Here is a 16453-nt window from a genome sequence, read left to right on the forward strand (position 1 = left end):
AGATTTTGCTTATTATATAGAACTCTTCGCTGTAATTAAGTTATACCGAATAAATAATCTATGCCGCTGAAGTTTTGCATCGATTCGAAACGATTGAATACCAATTATGAATAGGAAGCATGTTTTATTTAGTTGTGGTCAAAATAAAAAGCAATACGAGGTTATTGATATTTCTTATGCTACATATTTATTATTTTGTAAACAGAATCTACGGAAAGCTAGTTTTACTAGCACATTAATATAACGTAATTTTATATCTACGCGATTATTTACTAAGCATTTTGATAGTATTAACTGTCAAATTAAGTACATAAAATTACTGACATTAAAATATTATGGATATCGAAGATATTATAAGTTTTAATTAACGTGTCAATGATTTAACAGCACAAATATGCTTAAGCATTAAACTGATCGATGACAGGAATCACGCTTTCGACGCTCATCAATGTCGATGTTTCCCTTAAAAAGCTTTAGCGGCGACTGGTAACTCAAACCCAGACGCGATGCACGTTCATACGGCAGAATCCGGCTCGTGCCAGGGGGGATCCGAGTCCAGTGCGTCCTGCCGCCAAAGGCCGCGCAGCCCTTCCGAAGCGCCGTGCGCTAGCAGCCTCATGTTGTAGGGCTCCACCATGTCGTACAGCGGCTCGCTCGGCTCCCCGCCGAGACGCGTCCGCGACGTCACGCGTGCGCAGCCCTTGCTCTCCGGCAGCAGGTCGAAGTCTGCGGCGCTGCCTCGCGGCGACTCCAAGTCGGTCGCGTCCGACCGCGGCGAGAAGTCCGTGCTGGCTGTCGCGTCCCGCGGGCTGCCGCACTCCACGCCCACGGGCCGCGGGGCGCTCGCATCGCCGTGTCGCGAGCTCGAAGGTGAAGGGCCCGCCGGTGACGGACTAGAGTCCACGGAGCCCTGGGGCGCGGCGCACGATGGGGACGCGACGAGGGGCGCCGACTCGTCGTCGCTTCCGGGCTCGTCCCGCGGGGGACTACGATCGCGGGAAGCGGGTGCGCGCGATACGATCTTATCCTTGAGCCTAACGAGCCGCTCCGCGGAGCCTACCTTGCGGAGGACGTCGGCGGTCCGGCGGAGGCCGCGCAGCTTGAGGTCGAGGATCGGGGAGCCGGTGCGCGTGGAGTCCTCGACGGAGAGCGAGCGCGCCGAGAGGCGGGCGTCGGGCGCGTCGTCGACGAGGCGCAGCGAGGAGGGCCGCGGGCGGGCCAGCGCGCGGCGCGGGCGCGGCCGCACGGAGAGCGCCACGCGCGCGTCCTCGTCCTCGTTCTCCACGTTGAAGCTGACGGTGGGCGGGCGCGGCTCGCGAGCCTCTTCTGAAAGCAAGGGGTCGTCAGGCGAGGACGCTCGAGGCGATGCGGAGCGCCGCGACCGGGCGAGCGTCGACCCTGGGAATCCTCGGGGTAAAGTTACTTAGCGATCGGAAAATAAAACAACCTTTGATTTTTGAAATCATTTATTTTTATAAATGTATAATTTAACTACCTACGGAATGATATAATTACTGGAAGTCTATATGGCGAGGAATCTAGCTATCTTATAACTCTTTCGATATTACTTTGTTTGATATGTTCGTTAACATCAGATCTAATACAATACTAAAATCAGTATACGAAATATCACTAGGACTCGTTCACATATGTAAATGAATCGAACTACAAAGTGTTAAAAATGTCATTTATAAGTACTTTTATTCAATACGTTAACATGATAAGTAAGTCCGACATCGGTTACACTCAGAAAACAATTATATATTTAAATAACAGTTTGGAGAATATCTTGTTACTACAAAATAAAAGAAAACAAGGAACTTAAATTAATTCCTTAATTTAAACAGTTAATTGAGTTCACAATGTAAATAATTGTGGACAAAAGTTCCTCGAAAATAGTAATAGGACATTCATTGAATGTTATTATAATGTGCACATCACAACCGGAAGTAGAGGCGAGAACCAACAAAATATATGAATAAAACTTACATTCTACATACTGCAAAAAAAAAATAGGAATGATAAATAAAAACTAACCTAAGCAAAAAAAACTATACAATAATATTAATATAGCCTCAAAATACATGCAAGTAGACTACGATTTGTAAAGAGGAATCTAAAGTTGTAGGTATTATAACAGTGAAAATGTTTATAAAAAGTAGTTATCACGTACTTTTTCAATAATACATTAGCATAAATGTCCACAGCTCTAAATTTTCACTTTTAAAATATTATAATTACATTAAATATTATTAATATTTATTCATACAAAATACCATCAGTGTTTAAAATTCTAGAGGAAGTAAACATAGCTATGCTAAATAATTATGATGGCATAATGAGATCTTGTATAAAGTCTCCCATGTTTTAATATTAAAACTATAAGTAAAAAAATAATAATTAAGCTTTATTAATAAACAGGCCGATGGAAATGGAACACACACTCAATGTTTTGCTACAATTCTTGTGTGTGTGTGTGTGTATGTATGTTAGGGAAATTAAATTTATGTTTGGTATTTTTTATGATGTGTAAGACTTTTTAGATTGCCATAACATACTATAAAAATGGGTAAGCTATTTTACATTTAGTAAAAAAATTGTTACAGTACAATGTATGAAGTACAAAAAAATAACTTTAAGTGTAATCGCACCTTATACTTTTACCTATAAATGAAAAAAAAAAAAACGCGTATCGCACCATAATACGAGACTACAATAATTAACGTTCATGTTTTACCGGTGTCGATATGTACTACAGTGTTTATCAAATACGCTATACTTTTTCACGGGGACGTGATTTTAAATTCTTAACATAATCAGGCAAAATCCATACAAAAAGAATCGTGGCACTAATATCACAGAAATACGTCATCGGAAAGGTTGACTATCACATGTTCGGGGCGCTGCTCGCCCTCCTCCGAGGAGGTGTCGTTGTGTGAAGCTGTGGAGGCGGTGGAGGGGTCGGACGGGTCGGAGGGGCTGCCGGTGGGTGCAGGGGAAACGGAGAGGGCTCGCAGAGGAGGCGCGGGGGGGAACTCGCGGATGGTGCGCAGAGCCTCACCTGAGGGCGCAGGAGCATCGGGGAGGGCAGAGGACTCCGACTGGAGCACGTCTTCCATTGCCTCTTCGTTAAGGGTTTGTAGCGCACCACATATCATTTGTTCTTCGAGTGTCACCTGTAACATACAAATAACTTATTTACTGTTTTTGATAAGATTTACTAACTTTACATATATAGTGTAACTACTGTTACTGATTTTTTATATATATATCTTGCAATTTATTGTAGCTTCGGGTTGATTGTGTATGTATGATTAACCAGTACCAGCTTTCCTTAATATAAAAAAAAATATAGGAAATATGTACTCAATATGATTCTGAGGTTTGGAACTTTTTAATGCTTAATGTTTCAACTATGTAGGTAATTAAGTTTTAAAGTAAAGTCATAAACATTTTGTATAATTTTGAATATAAAACAATAATAGTATTTATAACACACTTTATAATGACGAATATTCATTTCTATTTTTATTACATATAAACAATGCCAAAAAATATCTTAGATTATGATCAATTATTCCTACGTGACATTGGCGAAATAATCTATGCCTTGTCGGCACAACTAAAAGCCATTAAACTAAGAATTGAATTGAATGATCAATTTTCAATGAAATCTGACACTAATAACGTGATTTTAAAATGATTATTACTACTACAATTTTAAATGACACGAAAGGTAAACAGTAGCGGTGTTTGACTATATAATGTCATGAATATGGCATAGACTAAACGAGAGTTTACAGGTTTTTTTCTTCATAATTTTTTTTTACATAATTTTCTTCTAATCTAACTTCCAATGTAGGCTAGTTTTTTTTAAATCCAAGTTTTTCAAGCTGAATTAAAATTATACATATCCTACTTATGTTTAAATGTTATATGTTGCTTAAATTTTAATGGAAGTGCTTTTTAATGGTAAGCCTGACCTGATACACCCAGAAGTGGCTCTGCTAAAAGGAATTCCTCGACGTTTATCAGCAGACCCGAAATTTTGTATATGTACGAGTAATATTGGTTTTAAAACTTTTTTTTTAAATACATCTTTCCTCTCGCTTTGTAACCTTTGGAAGTGCTTTCTTAAAAAGAGATGGAAGTTTGTACAATGTAAGTTTTTTTTTGAGCGCGTGCAGTGTTTGAGTTGCCCGTCAGATTGTAACCCATTTACTGAGAGGATAGCATATTAACGTTGGTTATGACCAAGTTGAATTATATGAGACATAGGATAAGGCTAGTTTAATTTTTATTAGATACGTGACTATTTCAGGAAGAATTAAAATAACTTTTCGACACTATTCTCGCTTATACATAACGTCATTATTAAATATAAAACTACTGAAAAGGGTACGAATATAAGTGTTTAAGAAATCCAGAACGAAACGTTTTTATTTGAGTTGTAATTCGCTATCAAAATAATAGATAAATAAATTTTGAGTGAAAGTTGAAACCCTCTGCACACAGTAAGGACTTTCTTGTTTATTTATGTTTCGTGTCATTTGAAAGTGCCGTAACTTAACAATTTAACCATGCTTAACAATCGAAATCAAAATAAAAAAAATATAATGACAGTTTTATGGTAAATAAATTTAATTCGTCTGACCTGGTACTCCGCAAAATGCTGCAAGTGTAAAAATACAGATAATAAGTCAATATATTTGGATAAGCCATATTCCAAAGTTCCACCAGTATCTTCCGTAACGTGAAAAATATTTAAAATTGTCTTTTATATTCTCACAATTTTAAATTGAAATATATGACTATTTAGTTTGGTCAATTCATCCTCGTGTTTGGGACATAATTATTTTTATCTTTACATAGTATTTTCATGAAATATTTTTTTTTATTACCTGTTTTTCAACATTAGACGGGCGACTCCTTTGGTGTTCCAATATTGGTCGGGGTTTGATGGAATCAGGTTCAGATTCAACAGATTTATCTGCTAAAACTGAAATTAAATATATAGCTTCAACCCTTTCCACTGTTCCAAAAAAAATAATAATGATGTATTCACAACTCACCAGTGACAGAGGGCGCTGTAATCGGCACGCTCGCTTCCAGCTCGCGTAAGTTCATTATGAGCATTTTGAACAGCTCCCAGTCACCAAACGGTAAATTTAATATCTGAAAAGTCAATAGATGGATGTTTATTTAGAACGTTATTATTTTATTTTAAACAGTATTTCGTCACAACAACGCACCGGCTTGAGGTCGTTCAGCCGGCACACGGCGAGCACGAGGCCGCACACGCGGTGCGCCTGCAGCGCCGCCGCCGCCGCGCCGCCGCCCGCGCCCAGCGCCGCGCGCGCCACCGCGCACACGCGCTCCACGCTCAGCGCCGACAGCCGCAGCGCCGCCGTGTCGCCCTGCGCCCGCTCATGGTTAGGCACTCGTAATGTCTTATTATATATATCTTAGTAATGTTTTTTTTAACGAAAGATACACATTTTGGCAAAGTCAAATGGCAGAATTTCATCCTTAGACTTACATTTTTGCACTGAGACGATACTTGGCAGCCTTTACCAAAATTACTTGCCTTATAGAAAGTACCTCCATCCCGTAACAAATGAATGAAATGAATAGTCGGACATTAGTTGACTTATAGGATACACAGATATAGAATTATTTCACTCACCAGTCCAGGAAAAGCAGTCCGGAGCAAAACTGTGGGGTTGACTGCGACTGGGGGGACGATCTGTGTGGGCATCGCGTACTCGGACTGTGTTTGTGAGTAAGGCTGCACTTGTGAGTAGGGCTGTGCCTGCGAGTAGGGCTGTGTCTGCGAGTAAGGCTGTGGTTGCGTCTGCGCGGGAGGAGCGAATGTGTTCGCCCATCCCACCCACAAAGGCGGCTGTGCTGGTACTAATGTACTCGTTGTTCCCGTTGTAGTGGATTGAGCAATTGTTGTAACTTTCTGTTTAAAAGTAAAATATATTCGATGCCTTCTAAATTGGTCAAGACCAGTACTATTATTTAAGCAATATCTATGGATGATATTAAAATTTACGAGTTCTCTGTTTCATGTGTTACTGCAACGCTCTATTATATGTACCTGTTTCTTATGGAATGGTTTGGAATGCGGTTGTCGGTTGCCGTGCGGGCCCCACTGCACGGTAGCGGCGCCGCCTGCGCCTATGTCTTCTTCAGCGCCCGCCTGAACTTGCTCCTCTGAAATTATAAATGCGTCTTTTAATTTAAATAGAGTCTAATTTAATGAGCGTGTTGTATATAAACATTGGAGTGATCACAAGTATTGAAATCTTTAGCATAAGTAGTTTTTTTTTTATAATTGGCAATTAAAATCATTGGATACATTCAGACTAATATACTGATATGATTGATGATATATTTAAATTTGGGCCTCGACAGTCGAATTATATAAAATTAACATTTGCTGTGCTTCCAAACTAAGCTCAAAGGAATGAATAGAATATACGACACATGTTTCCATAAAAAAAAATTTTGTATTTTTTCGCTAATTTCAATATTTTTATCAATAGTCAGTCCGTTAATTAATGTGCCGCGTAATTTCGATAGTGTTTAAAAGAACTTCCATAGAAAGTTGGCGAGAGAGCAGATTTTTTGTAGTGTCACATGTGAGACATTATACTGTACCTTTAATAACTTTCTTAATATACGGGTCGAGATTAATTGTGAATGGCAGAAATATCTTGAGGTCAGCAGCAGTGAGTGTTGCGCGGTGAAAGCTCAGGAATACTTCTAGTTTGCGCTCGTCGCGGTCTAACTCCATCAGGGTGCTCGCCTCGCGAAGTCCTCCTATTAGTGGTCGTACTCTGTGAATTAGGTTATTTTATTTTACTTTCAGGATAACAGAGCGAATGACTGTCTATTGGTGAGCGGTCGTCTTTTTCCATAGACATAGAGAAGTATGAGCGACTTTTATATATAATTAATTTTATTCTTACTTTTCGTATATATGTTTCAGAGAAGTAGAATCATCAATGTGTTCTTCGTATGTTTCGTGGTGGTAAATAATCCACGAAGTGCGGTACGGCCACTGTTCTGTCAGATTCACCCACGACGCCAACTGATACCAATTGAACTCAATTTGAAACGCTTTTAGAAGGCGACCTGAAATTTAACGAGAACCTCAAATTTATGATGTATAAGTATAAAACATGTATAAATGCAAACAACAAAATTTTATCGATAAAAAACGATACGAGACAGAGCCTAATCTAATCGTCTGCGTCTGTCAGCTTTTGATTTGGTTCCACGATTTATGCGACAGACTAATGACGTTCGTCATAAAAATAACTTTGGAAGCTGAGTTGCCAAAAAAGCATTCGGACCCGTGACGTAGAGCACGTTCATGAGGCGGCGCATGCTGCGCGGGTTGACGTCGCTGAAGTAGTCGTCGGTGAGCAGCACGCGGCCCAGGTCGGCGGCGCCGGCGGCGGGCGGGGGCGCGCGGTGCAGGCCCGAGGCCACGGACGACGCCACCGACTCCGACATGCGCAGGCGCCCCGCGCGCTCCCCGCGCTCCGCCCGCTCGCCACGCTCCCCGCGCGCGCCCTTGATGCGCTCCTGGCTCGACATCAACTCCGACGTGGACGACAGCCGCCGCGCCGACACCTGACGCGATCGAGACGATTATGAGTGACTTCCAGCTCATTTGGTTTTGTATGCTCGTTATAGAAACACATATGGGATTATATTACGATGTATGTTTGTATTTAAATTGTACATTATTGTATCTAAAACTTGTCTATTATCTTACGGATCGCTGCAAAGAGGTGCTGAAGTCGTCCGAGGCGAGGGTTTGGAAGCGGCGCGTGGCGGTCTGCTGCGCCACCTTCACGCGGCGCAGGGCAGAGTTTTGCAGGTAGAAGGGCAGCTGCACCATGTTCCGCAGGTAGTCCCATCCTCCGATGTTACTCTCGGACAACGCTCGACGACTGTTTATCTCTACTGCCTGAATGATGGGTTGGGGAGACATTGTACGTGAACAAGTTTGGGTAACCGAACAGATTATATAAGCTGCGTTGATCGTTCCATATAGTCATGTATTATTATTTATAGAAATAAGTAAGAGTTTTATGATAATGTATTACGGAACTATTTACATTTGGTAATTTAAAAATTCTAAAAATTTAAAACGTATTCATGCAACATCAAAGGCAAAATAATATAAATTCACAATAACGGGAACAAAATATAAATAAGTCCGATCATGCAAGCACACGATAAGACATCGACATCGATGTCCGTGGGCACAACACTGGCGGTCGGACAGTCTAACGAACACACCCAACACTTAACTAACCTCCATCCAAGCAACCTGCGCATTTGAAATTTTTGATAAATTGCCTATTTTAATGAAAACTACCCAAAGGTATCATATACAATACATTAGTTATATTTATATTTTATATTATTTTTTATTTGAATTGCCATTTCCAAAATTAAAAAAGAAATAATGTTTAGAAAAAGTAGTGAAATAAATTGGCTTATGCTAATGTGCTCGGAACTCGATATTATTATATCGTATAAGTACAATATGTTTTTAAAATCAAGTGAATGCTGAGCCTATTAATGGAGTACTGAAAAACAAAATTTATAATGATTCTTCAGTTTATTTGATTGAACAATAATATAGTTGATACTATGTTCATATAATAAACTAGAAATAAATAAAGTATAATTTAAAAGGAAAAGGATGAGTCCTTCGAAGTAATATGTTGGTGTAATTTTGTATTTACCTTGCTGATAATGTGCGGATCAATGGCTAACAGCAGTATGAAGGGGCTCTTAGGGTCCGAGCATAGCGCGTGCACGGCATTGAGCAGCGCCAGCACCTTCTCCTGCTCGCAGCTGTCCAGAGCGTCCACAACCACCACCAGCCGCGTCTGCTGCCCGGTGAAGGCATCCAGACACGACACCTAACGAGGGTTCGGTCGATGAGTATCGGATGTCGGCTACCCGACGGCACGAGCGAGTCGACGAGGCCTCACCGTGTGCGTGAGCGCCTGCACCTCGGGGCGGAGCGCGGCGGCGTGCGCGCGGTCGCGGCGGATGTTGCGCGCGAGGCGGGCCAGGCGCGCGCGCGGCGGCAGCGCCAGCGCGGCCAGCGCGCGCGCGCCCGCGTACAGGTTGGCGAGCAGCACGGCGCCCGCCGCCGCGCACGCGCCCACCATCAGCCCCTGTTGCACGTCACGCCGCCTGACACACCGCGCGGCCCGGCTCAGTCTCGGCGCTCGCGTGCACGAGCGCCGAAGCTGAGTCGGGTTTTATATGGGGAACGTTTTTAGATCTCGGCTGGGAAAGTAGACGGAGTCGATCCGACGAGAATTGCATTATAGTTATATTATATATTAGTGTGGAACCAATGCGGGTTTCTACCACCCCGCATTGGAGCAGCGTGGTGGAATATGCTCCAAATATTCTCCTCAAAGGGAGAGGAGGCCTTAGCCCTGGAGTGGGAAATTTACAGGCTGCTAATATTAGTGTATATAGTTTTTACTGAGAACATTGTCATGCGATGTCTTCATATTTTTCCAATGAACACGATACTAGTACTAATACTAATAAAAAATGGATATTATTGGCAAGAGTTTAAAATGTTCTCCTAAAATTTTTATACTAAATAAATTGTATTCTTACGATGGGTCCGTCTCACTGTCCGTGAAGTATATAATGAGTACACAGACTCCGACGAGCACGCAGGTAAAGCTCAATTCGAATGTTATTATGTGCGGAATGCAACAAGCTCGGCGCCATCTGAAACGAAAGCTTTATTACCTATCTTTAACGACATTTATAAATGTAACTCGAAACATAATATTCGTTAATTTCTTGCGTTAATAAATAGGAAACATTTTATAAAACAGCTCGCTTTAACAGCAAGGCCCCAAAGATGCAGGCGGGCAGGTACTAACTTCCAGCCGGACGTAGAGGACACGGGGCGCGGGCGGAAGGCGCGCGCGAGGCGGGTGCACACGCGGCCGTACTGGCACTCCAGCGCCTCGGCCAAGCTGCCGATCATCTGCACCACCATCGCCTCGCCCTCCTGTCCCGCGCCGCCTTTCATGCCTTCCGTGAAGTGAAACCTGCAGTAACCATTGCTCGATAAATTTCCAACTTGGACTTATTCAATTACTAACGATATTTTCTTAATAAATATATTTGTATTTCTCTAAGGACTCACTGTAAATCCTAATTTAACTTTGTAGATATTAAGGTGCTGTTTATTCACTCGCCGAACAAAAATACTTTCTGTTACTTTTTTCAGTTGGATAGAGCAACAGTTTGTTGTTGACATACCGCGCGAAGGCCACAATTAAAGTTTTTATCATAATACATTACCATACAAGAAGTAGGTAACCACTGACCATTAGAGTAGTTATTTCGATTATAGGCATTGTTGCTCATTAGATATAGTTCATCCAACAATAATATAAATGAATTATAATCTTGTCAATATATGTGATAAGTGAGTACGCACCGCGTCACACATTCTACAGCAAAATATAATTATTTAGTATTTAGGGTGAGTGTGCCACAGTGAGTGTAACTGCAGGTGCAAGGGCCTTAATATCTTAGTTCCCAAAGTCTGGCAGTTTGTTTCGCATTGGCGATGTAAGGAGTGATGTGCCAGCGACCACGTACTATCAGAAAGCATTTGTAAAAAAAAAAAAGAATGTGGAAAACATTCACTTAAAATGTATTGTACTTCAAGTACACAAAAAATCATCTAATGTAATATTCAAAATGAGTTTGGTGGATGATTTGAATATCTGTCGTTTAATTCATTGCAGAAACTTCGCTTTCTTATTTCAAAATATGAGGCAGCAAAAATTGATTGTTTCATTATTATTTTTTTAATGCTGAACTTTGTTGCCATGTTTTTAAATGATACGACAGAAATTTCAAAATAGTATTATAAAAAACAAGAACAAAGGATATAGGTCTTCTAACGTAATACTAATATTACTTAATATTGTCTAACAAAATATATAAACATTTTTAAAACAAGCGACATTGGCAATATTTTTATTTTTATCAACATGCTAGGAATGTTTTTTATAGGTCAGTCATGTGGTTGTAGTGACTAACTTGGCAAGTATGGCTAAATAGTAAATAATAATGATGACTAATATTAATTCTTCAGCAAGTCATTGCTTTTTATTCCGACACCAAATTACGAAATAAATAGATTTATATGCCAATAAACAAGAATCAAATATAATACTTCATAATGTTTCTGCCTTTATATATAATAAACGAACCTTAGATTTACATATTCCATCCGATTTGCAAGTAACTAATAGCAATGTTATTTTATGCACTAATAATAATTATAAGAAACAAAAGTTCATTTATAGTGTTCATTTGATTACTTAAATATTTAGTTTTTTCCTTACCTTATGGGCGTAGCGGGCAGAGCACGAGGGTCGTCAGGTCCAGGAGGATGGCAAAACATCACTTGCAGCAACAACAGCAGAGAGCTGAATCGACGTCCCAGGGCTCCCACCATTCCACCCGCCCACCACCATTCGTATCTAGTAAAAAAAATTGTAATCGTTAAAGTTCTTAATTGGTTATTTTATAATAACAATTCAATGTATCTATTTCTATACTGACATACAATAAGTATTTTTGTATACACAAGGTAAAGAGTATGTATAGTATACAAAAAAGTAATGTATCTTTTTAACATTTAAAAAAAAAGTCTGTCAAAACTAATAATCAAGGAATAACAAGTGGGCTCAATTCATTGTTAAGGACACTCACCTATTTCCCAGGTACCACAGCAAGTAGAAGGTGAGGTAGAGCGCGGCGAAGAGTGCGAACAGCACGCAGAGGGCGACGTACGCCGGCGCGCCCGCCACCGCCGCCACGGCGGCCGCCGCCAGCGACACGTGCCACGCCGCCCACGACACCGCCCACGACCACGCCCAGCCCGTCTCGCTCCACTGCCGGGCGAAGTTCTTCATCTCCTCTGAGGGAACGTTGCTTTTAAACTCGGATTGAAAGCTTCTTCTTCCGATTTGAAGGGTGCCAGTGTGATCACAGGCACAACGTCTAAGAGCGCATTGCCGGTTTAAATAATGGTATATATTCCTCACAATGTTAGCGTATAAAGCCGTGGCGAACACTGCATCACGTGGTCTCGTCTTTTACCTAACTTCGTCCTACCTCTCACATAAAGTCAGGTCGAGAATTAGGGGCTCTTAGTCCAATAAATATATTATAAGTGTTAAGTCACCGCTTCATATTGTCGCTGTTGGGTTAGATGTTTTATCGTTTTTAATGATATACTATTTGGCAAGGCTTGCTGACACCCGTCACGAGTCTCGATTGGCTCATTAAGCATATGACGGTGGCACCTGTGATGGCATCAATCTATGCGGATTAGATTTGTGATTTAAGTGTCTCTTTGAAAACTAACTTATAGATCATTGTAAGTGAGTTGTTCCTTATTTGATTGTAATGTTACTTACCTTTGAGTTTGTTGAGCAAAAATGATTTTCCAGATCCCCATCTAGCGTAGAGACCCACGGTGATGGGGACGGATAGACTTGGCTCTGAGAGCATATCAGCTAAAGCTGCGCTGTACAGCTCATAGCCGAGCATGTTTTCATTGTCTTCATTAGTGTTTAACTTTCGCGCACCGAATATTTGACCCAGTATTGTCTTGTTGTAGCTCATGTCGATATTGTACGGCGTTTCGTTCATTTTATTAGGTTTGTACAGAAGTTGGCTATTTTTTGGATTTCTTAGTAGAATTTCCACTATTTGCTAAAAATCAATTTTTAATTATTATTAGGAAATATAATAACAGGTAATTTAGTTAGTTAGTTCAGTTTAATTTTATTCCAACATTATATGCATAAAGGAGCTCAAAAATTATAATCAGGATTACTAAGAAACTATATATATTTTATACTATATACTACAATAATATTTATTATATAATTTTAATACCCCTCTACAAGGCATACTGTTATACCTAAGTGAATTTAAAGTGGTGCAGGAGACTGACCTTGGAGCGCGCCCGCATGGCGACGTGCAGCGCGGTGTCGCCGCGGTTGTCTGCGGCGGCCACACGTGCGCGACGCTCTAGCAGCAGCGCCACCACCTCCGCGTTGCGCGAGCGGACCGCACGCAGCAGCGCCGTGTCGCCGCTCTGTGGAACGTTTTTAAAAAAATATTGGTCATTGATTATATTTCAAGTAATCTTAGATTAGTCTAGAGTTTAGAAGTCGGTAACTTGTGCCTAAATTGCGTAAAAGTACCTAAATCGGTTAAAACTGAACTTAACACACTCCGATCAGATCAGATGCTGAAAGTGCCTCACTTTCAACACCTGATCTGATTGAGTGATCGCATACACACTTGTGTACTTTTTAATTAAGCTTATTTTTAACCACTGTGTACTATGTACACATGGCAAGGCATGACAAGGCAGTATAATGGAAAAAACCTTACGCTAGTACAATGTTCCAAATCTGGATTAGACGCCAGGAGTAGTTTCATTATGGCAACATGCCCTTTCTCTACGGCCGTGTACACTGGGGTTTTCTTTTCTTTCCCGGGAAGATCGACATCCACGTGCTTTTTTAGTAACGCCTCCACTATATTCTTATATCCTCCCTTCACTGCGTATATTAGTGGAGTATCTTTTGAGTGATCCTGAAAAAGATTACAGAGATAATTGTAATAAAATAGATTACGAAAGGCTACAAAATTTACAAGATAGAGTAAAGCAAATGTGCTACGATTAACATTTGATAGAAAATTTTATTTCATTCGCATTAAAATTATACGAGTATATTATTAATAAGACACAACATCTTTAAACGATGTGTCAAGTTTTATAGGTCATAACGTATTTACCGGAAAATTTCTGAAACGGTAATGTCACTAATTTATCGAGTAAAGACTTAAATTTGGCATCACATTTATTACAAGGTTACATTGAAGCTGTCATAATTAAAGCTAAAGACAAATTGAATCGAACACATTTGGACTGTAATTACCTTTCAGACTTCCCAAATAAATTACTTAATTATATAGAAATACTATTTATTAATTAGTTATAAAAATGTATTTGTTTTTATTTATTTGATATAAAAAATACATAACAAAAATTATCAATAAAACTACAGACAGTAACAATATTTGTATTGATAGAAAAATATACACTTTGGTAAATATTCAAGGGACGACCGATCATCTAGCTTTTAAGTGTTTCTTACCAAGTAGTAAGTGTGGCAGTAGCTTTGATTTTTAAATATGAAAAATTACCTGTACGTTAATATAAGCCCCTGAGTTTATCAAAGCGAGTGCAATATCGTAGAAACCTTCTTTGCAAGCGATGGCCAACGCCGTGCAACCGTCCTTGTCCAACGCGTTTACATTCGGTTTGTGCTCCAACAACATTTGAACTATTTCAAAATGGTTACCTGTAAGATTAAATTTATAGTAATATGTAATTATTATTAAACAAAGATATCGAAAACGACTACTATTACTACTACTCTATGAATACTTTTGTAGTTATTCCTTACATAAAAAACATAGTTTGATTTTTTAGTGTGTGTTTAATAAGTCTCCCTTAGTATTGTGATACTTAATATTATTACGATGTAAAATATATTGTTCCTTTTAAATGTTCTTTGTTTTTTTTTTGGAACGAGGAATATTTTTTGTAAGTTAACATATATTTTTAGGTAACGATTGCTGACAAAAACGGAAGCAACGTAACTGAATTTTGTATATTTTACGTAGTCACGTAGGATATTTGTATATCCACGCCTTAACAGGCCGTTGGCTAGTTCTTGTAGATCAATAACTTATGAATAAAATTAGTTTTACAAGCTCATGTAAGTTATACATATAATAAAATCTCTCTTATACAGAATTATATGCTCCTTCGTTTTTTGCTTACTATGCTAAATTAAATATAATTTTCATTATCATAGTATAAGTGTAATATACCCACACTATGATACAATTTCCCGTATAAAATGTAAAAAATATCGTTATTCTAGTTTATTGTATAAACAGTTGTATGCTTTCAGTTTGGCTACCAACCAAAAGTGGCGTAAGTTTGCCGCGGTGTTGTCAAGAGTAAATGTTTTCCTGGAGCTTCAAAGACAAAATCTTGTTATATTGCGATATTTGGCATTCGAACAATATGAGTCACATACGTGACTAATATTGTTTATATTAAAACAATATTTATCGCAGAGGGAAACAATTATACAATTATTTATTGTAGCCAAAGTGTTTTAAGATAAAATGACCGATATATTTTATTATTTATAAATAACGCCTAGTTACTTAATAATTATTTCGTTTTATAATTCGAATTCGATTGCGTTATAAACGGTGGTCGCGCGTGAAGTCGTGACACTGACCGTGGGTGGCCTGCAGCAGCGGCGTCCAGCAGTACATGCCGGAGGTGTTGGACTCGGCGCCGGCGCGCAGCAGCGCGGCGCAGGACGCCACGTCGCCGGCGCGCGCGGCCCACGTGAGCGCGGACGTGGCGTACTTGTCGCACGAGTTGGGCCGCGCGCCCGCCGCCAGCAGGCGCGCCACTACGCCGCTGTGTCGCCGCCCCGCCGCCCATACTAGTGAACTACGACAACAAGGACGCTGATTACACTTTATATTTTGAGTTATGGTCCTGGATTGACAAATATAACTACTTATTCAATTACTAATTACCCCGATCGTTAACAAAATAATACTATAATAATTTCAACAGTTATGCCATTGGTGGGTTGTTTATGATCTGTATATTCTCCATTCTTAATTAGATGTGCTATAAAGTATGTAAGTTATTGTACTGTTTGTTACGTAGACCCCGATATGAATATCATTTATGAATATTCTCCTTGATTTTAATTTTAATCTTAAACTTAGTGACTTTTCAGACTAGACAACTACGCAAGAGATATAATTGTACCCCTTTTATTGTGAGTGCCAACAGGGTTTACTCTCTATCTCCTCAATCTTAAAGTCCAATGGAGTGGCAATCTGACGCGAACGTAGCGTTCACAGTACCAATAGCTCTAGATGCTTTTCGGGGCACGGTAGTACAAACAGCGCGAATGTTATTAACTCAGGACTGTTACCGAGAATTACTTGACACACATTTCATATTTCACGACATCTGAAGAGGTTAGCCATTAGACTAATGAAGTACTTTGCTATACGTACTTGATATTATAGTTTCCATGCGCATGAACATCGGCACCTTTTTCAAGGAGCAATGTAACAATTTCCTCGTGTCCTTTGTAGGCGGCCCACATGAGTGGCGACCAACCACCCTGTAATAAAATGTTGATGCAATAATTGATAGCTAAAATCGAACACTTATTACTTTTTATTTTCAAAGAATCCCAATATGATAACTTGCCTAAAATTGTAA

General features: G+C 39.9%; 1 protein-coding gene across 11 annotated transcripts in view; it reads right to left on the reverse strand.

Moving 5' to 3' along the window:
• Positions 1 to 161: 161 nt before the first annotated feature.
• Arms (Ankyrin repeat-rich membrane spanning) overlaps positions 162 to 16453 on the reverse strand; it is a 60496-nt gene continuing 44204 nt past the window's right edge. For 7 of the 11 annotated variants that reach the window (XM_064215590.1, XM_064215591.1, XM_064215586.1 and 4 more), the window contains 25 exons: positions 16243 to 16352; positions 15438 to 15658; positions 14323 to 14480; positions 13504 to 13707; positions 13058 to 13201; positions 12516 to 12813; positions 11806 to 12013; positions 11436 to 11573; positions 9951 to 10121; positions 9676 to 9792; positions 9027 to 9234; positions 8775 to 8954; positions 8339 to 8353; positions 7793 to 7987; positions 7365 to 7647; positions 6978 to 7143; positions 6667 to 6845; positions 6104 to 6219; positions 5687 to 5965; positions 5253 to 5417; positions 5073 to 5175; positions 4902 to 4999; positions 4655 to 4672; positions 3062 to 3176; positions 162 to 1326 (listed from right to left, as the gene is read on the reverse strand). In XM_064215590.1, the coding sequence (XP_064071660.1) occupies positions 515 to 1326; positions 3062 to 3176; positions 4655 to 4672; positions 4902 to 4999; positions 5073 to 5175; positions 5253 to 5417; positions 5687 to 5965; positions 6104 to 6219; positions 6667 to 6845; positions 6978 to 7143; positions 7365 to 7647; positions 7793 to 7987; positions 8339 to 8353; positions 8775 to 8954; positions 9027 to 9234; positions 9676 to 9792; positions 9951 to 10121; positions 11436 to 11573; positions 11806 to 12013; positions 12516 to 12813; positions 13058 to 13201; positions 13504 to 13707; positions 14323 to 14480; positions 15438 to 15658; positions 16243 to 16352 (4701 nt within the window). In that variant the 3' untranslated portion in view covers positions 162 to 514. The remainder of the gene's footprint in view (positions 1327 to 3061; positions 3177 to 4654; positions 4673 to 4901; positions 5000 to 5072; positions 5176 to 5252; positions 5418 to 5686; positions 5966 to 6103; positions 6220 to 6666; positions 6846 to 6977; positions 7144 to 7364; positions 7648 to 7792; positions 7988 to 8338; positions 8354 to 8774; positions 8955 to 9026; positions 9235 to 9675; positions 9793 to 9950; positions 10122 to 11435; positions 11574 to 11805; positions 12014 to 12515; positions 12814 to 13057; positions 13202 to 13503; positions 13708 to 14322; positions 14481 to 15437; positions 15659 to 16242; positions 16353 to 16453) is intronic. The other 4 variants (XM_026639420.2, XM_026639417.2, XM_064215585.1 and 1 more) reach the window with 3 other exon arrangements.

This window comes from Vanessa tameamea, chromosome 8, assembly GCF_037043105.1.
Source record: "Vanessa tameamea isolate UH-Manoa-2023 chromosome 8, ilVanTame1 primary haplotype, whole genome shotgun sequence".
NCBI classification, from domain to species: Eukaryota; Metazoa; Arthropoda; class Insecta; order Lepidoptera; family Nymphalidae; genus Vanessa; species Vanessa tameamea.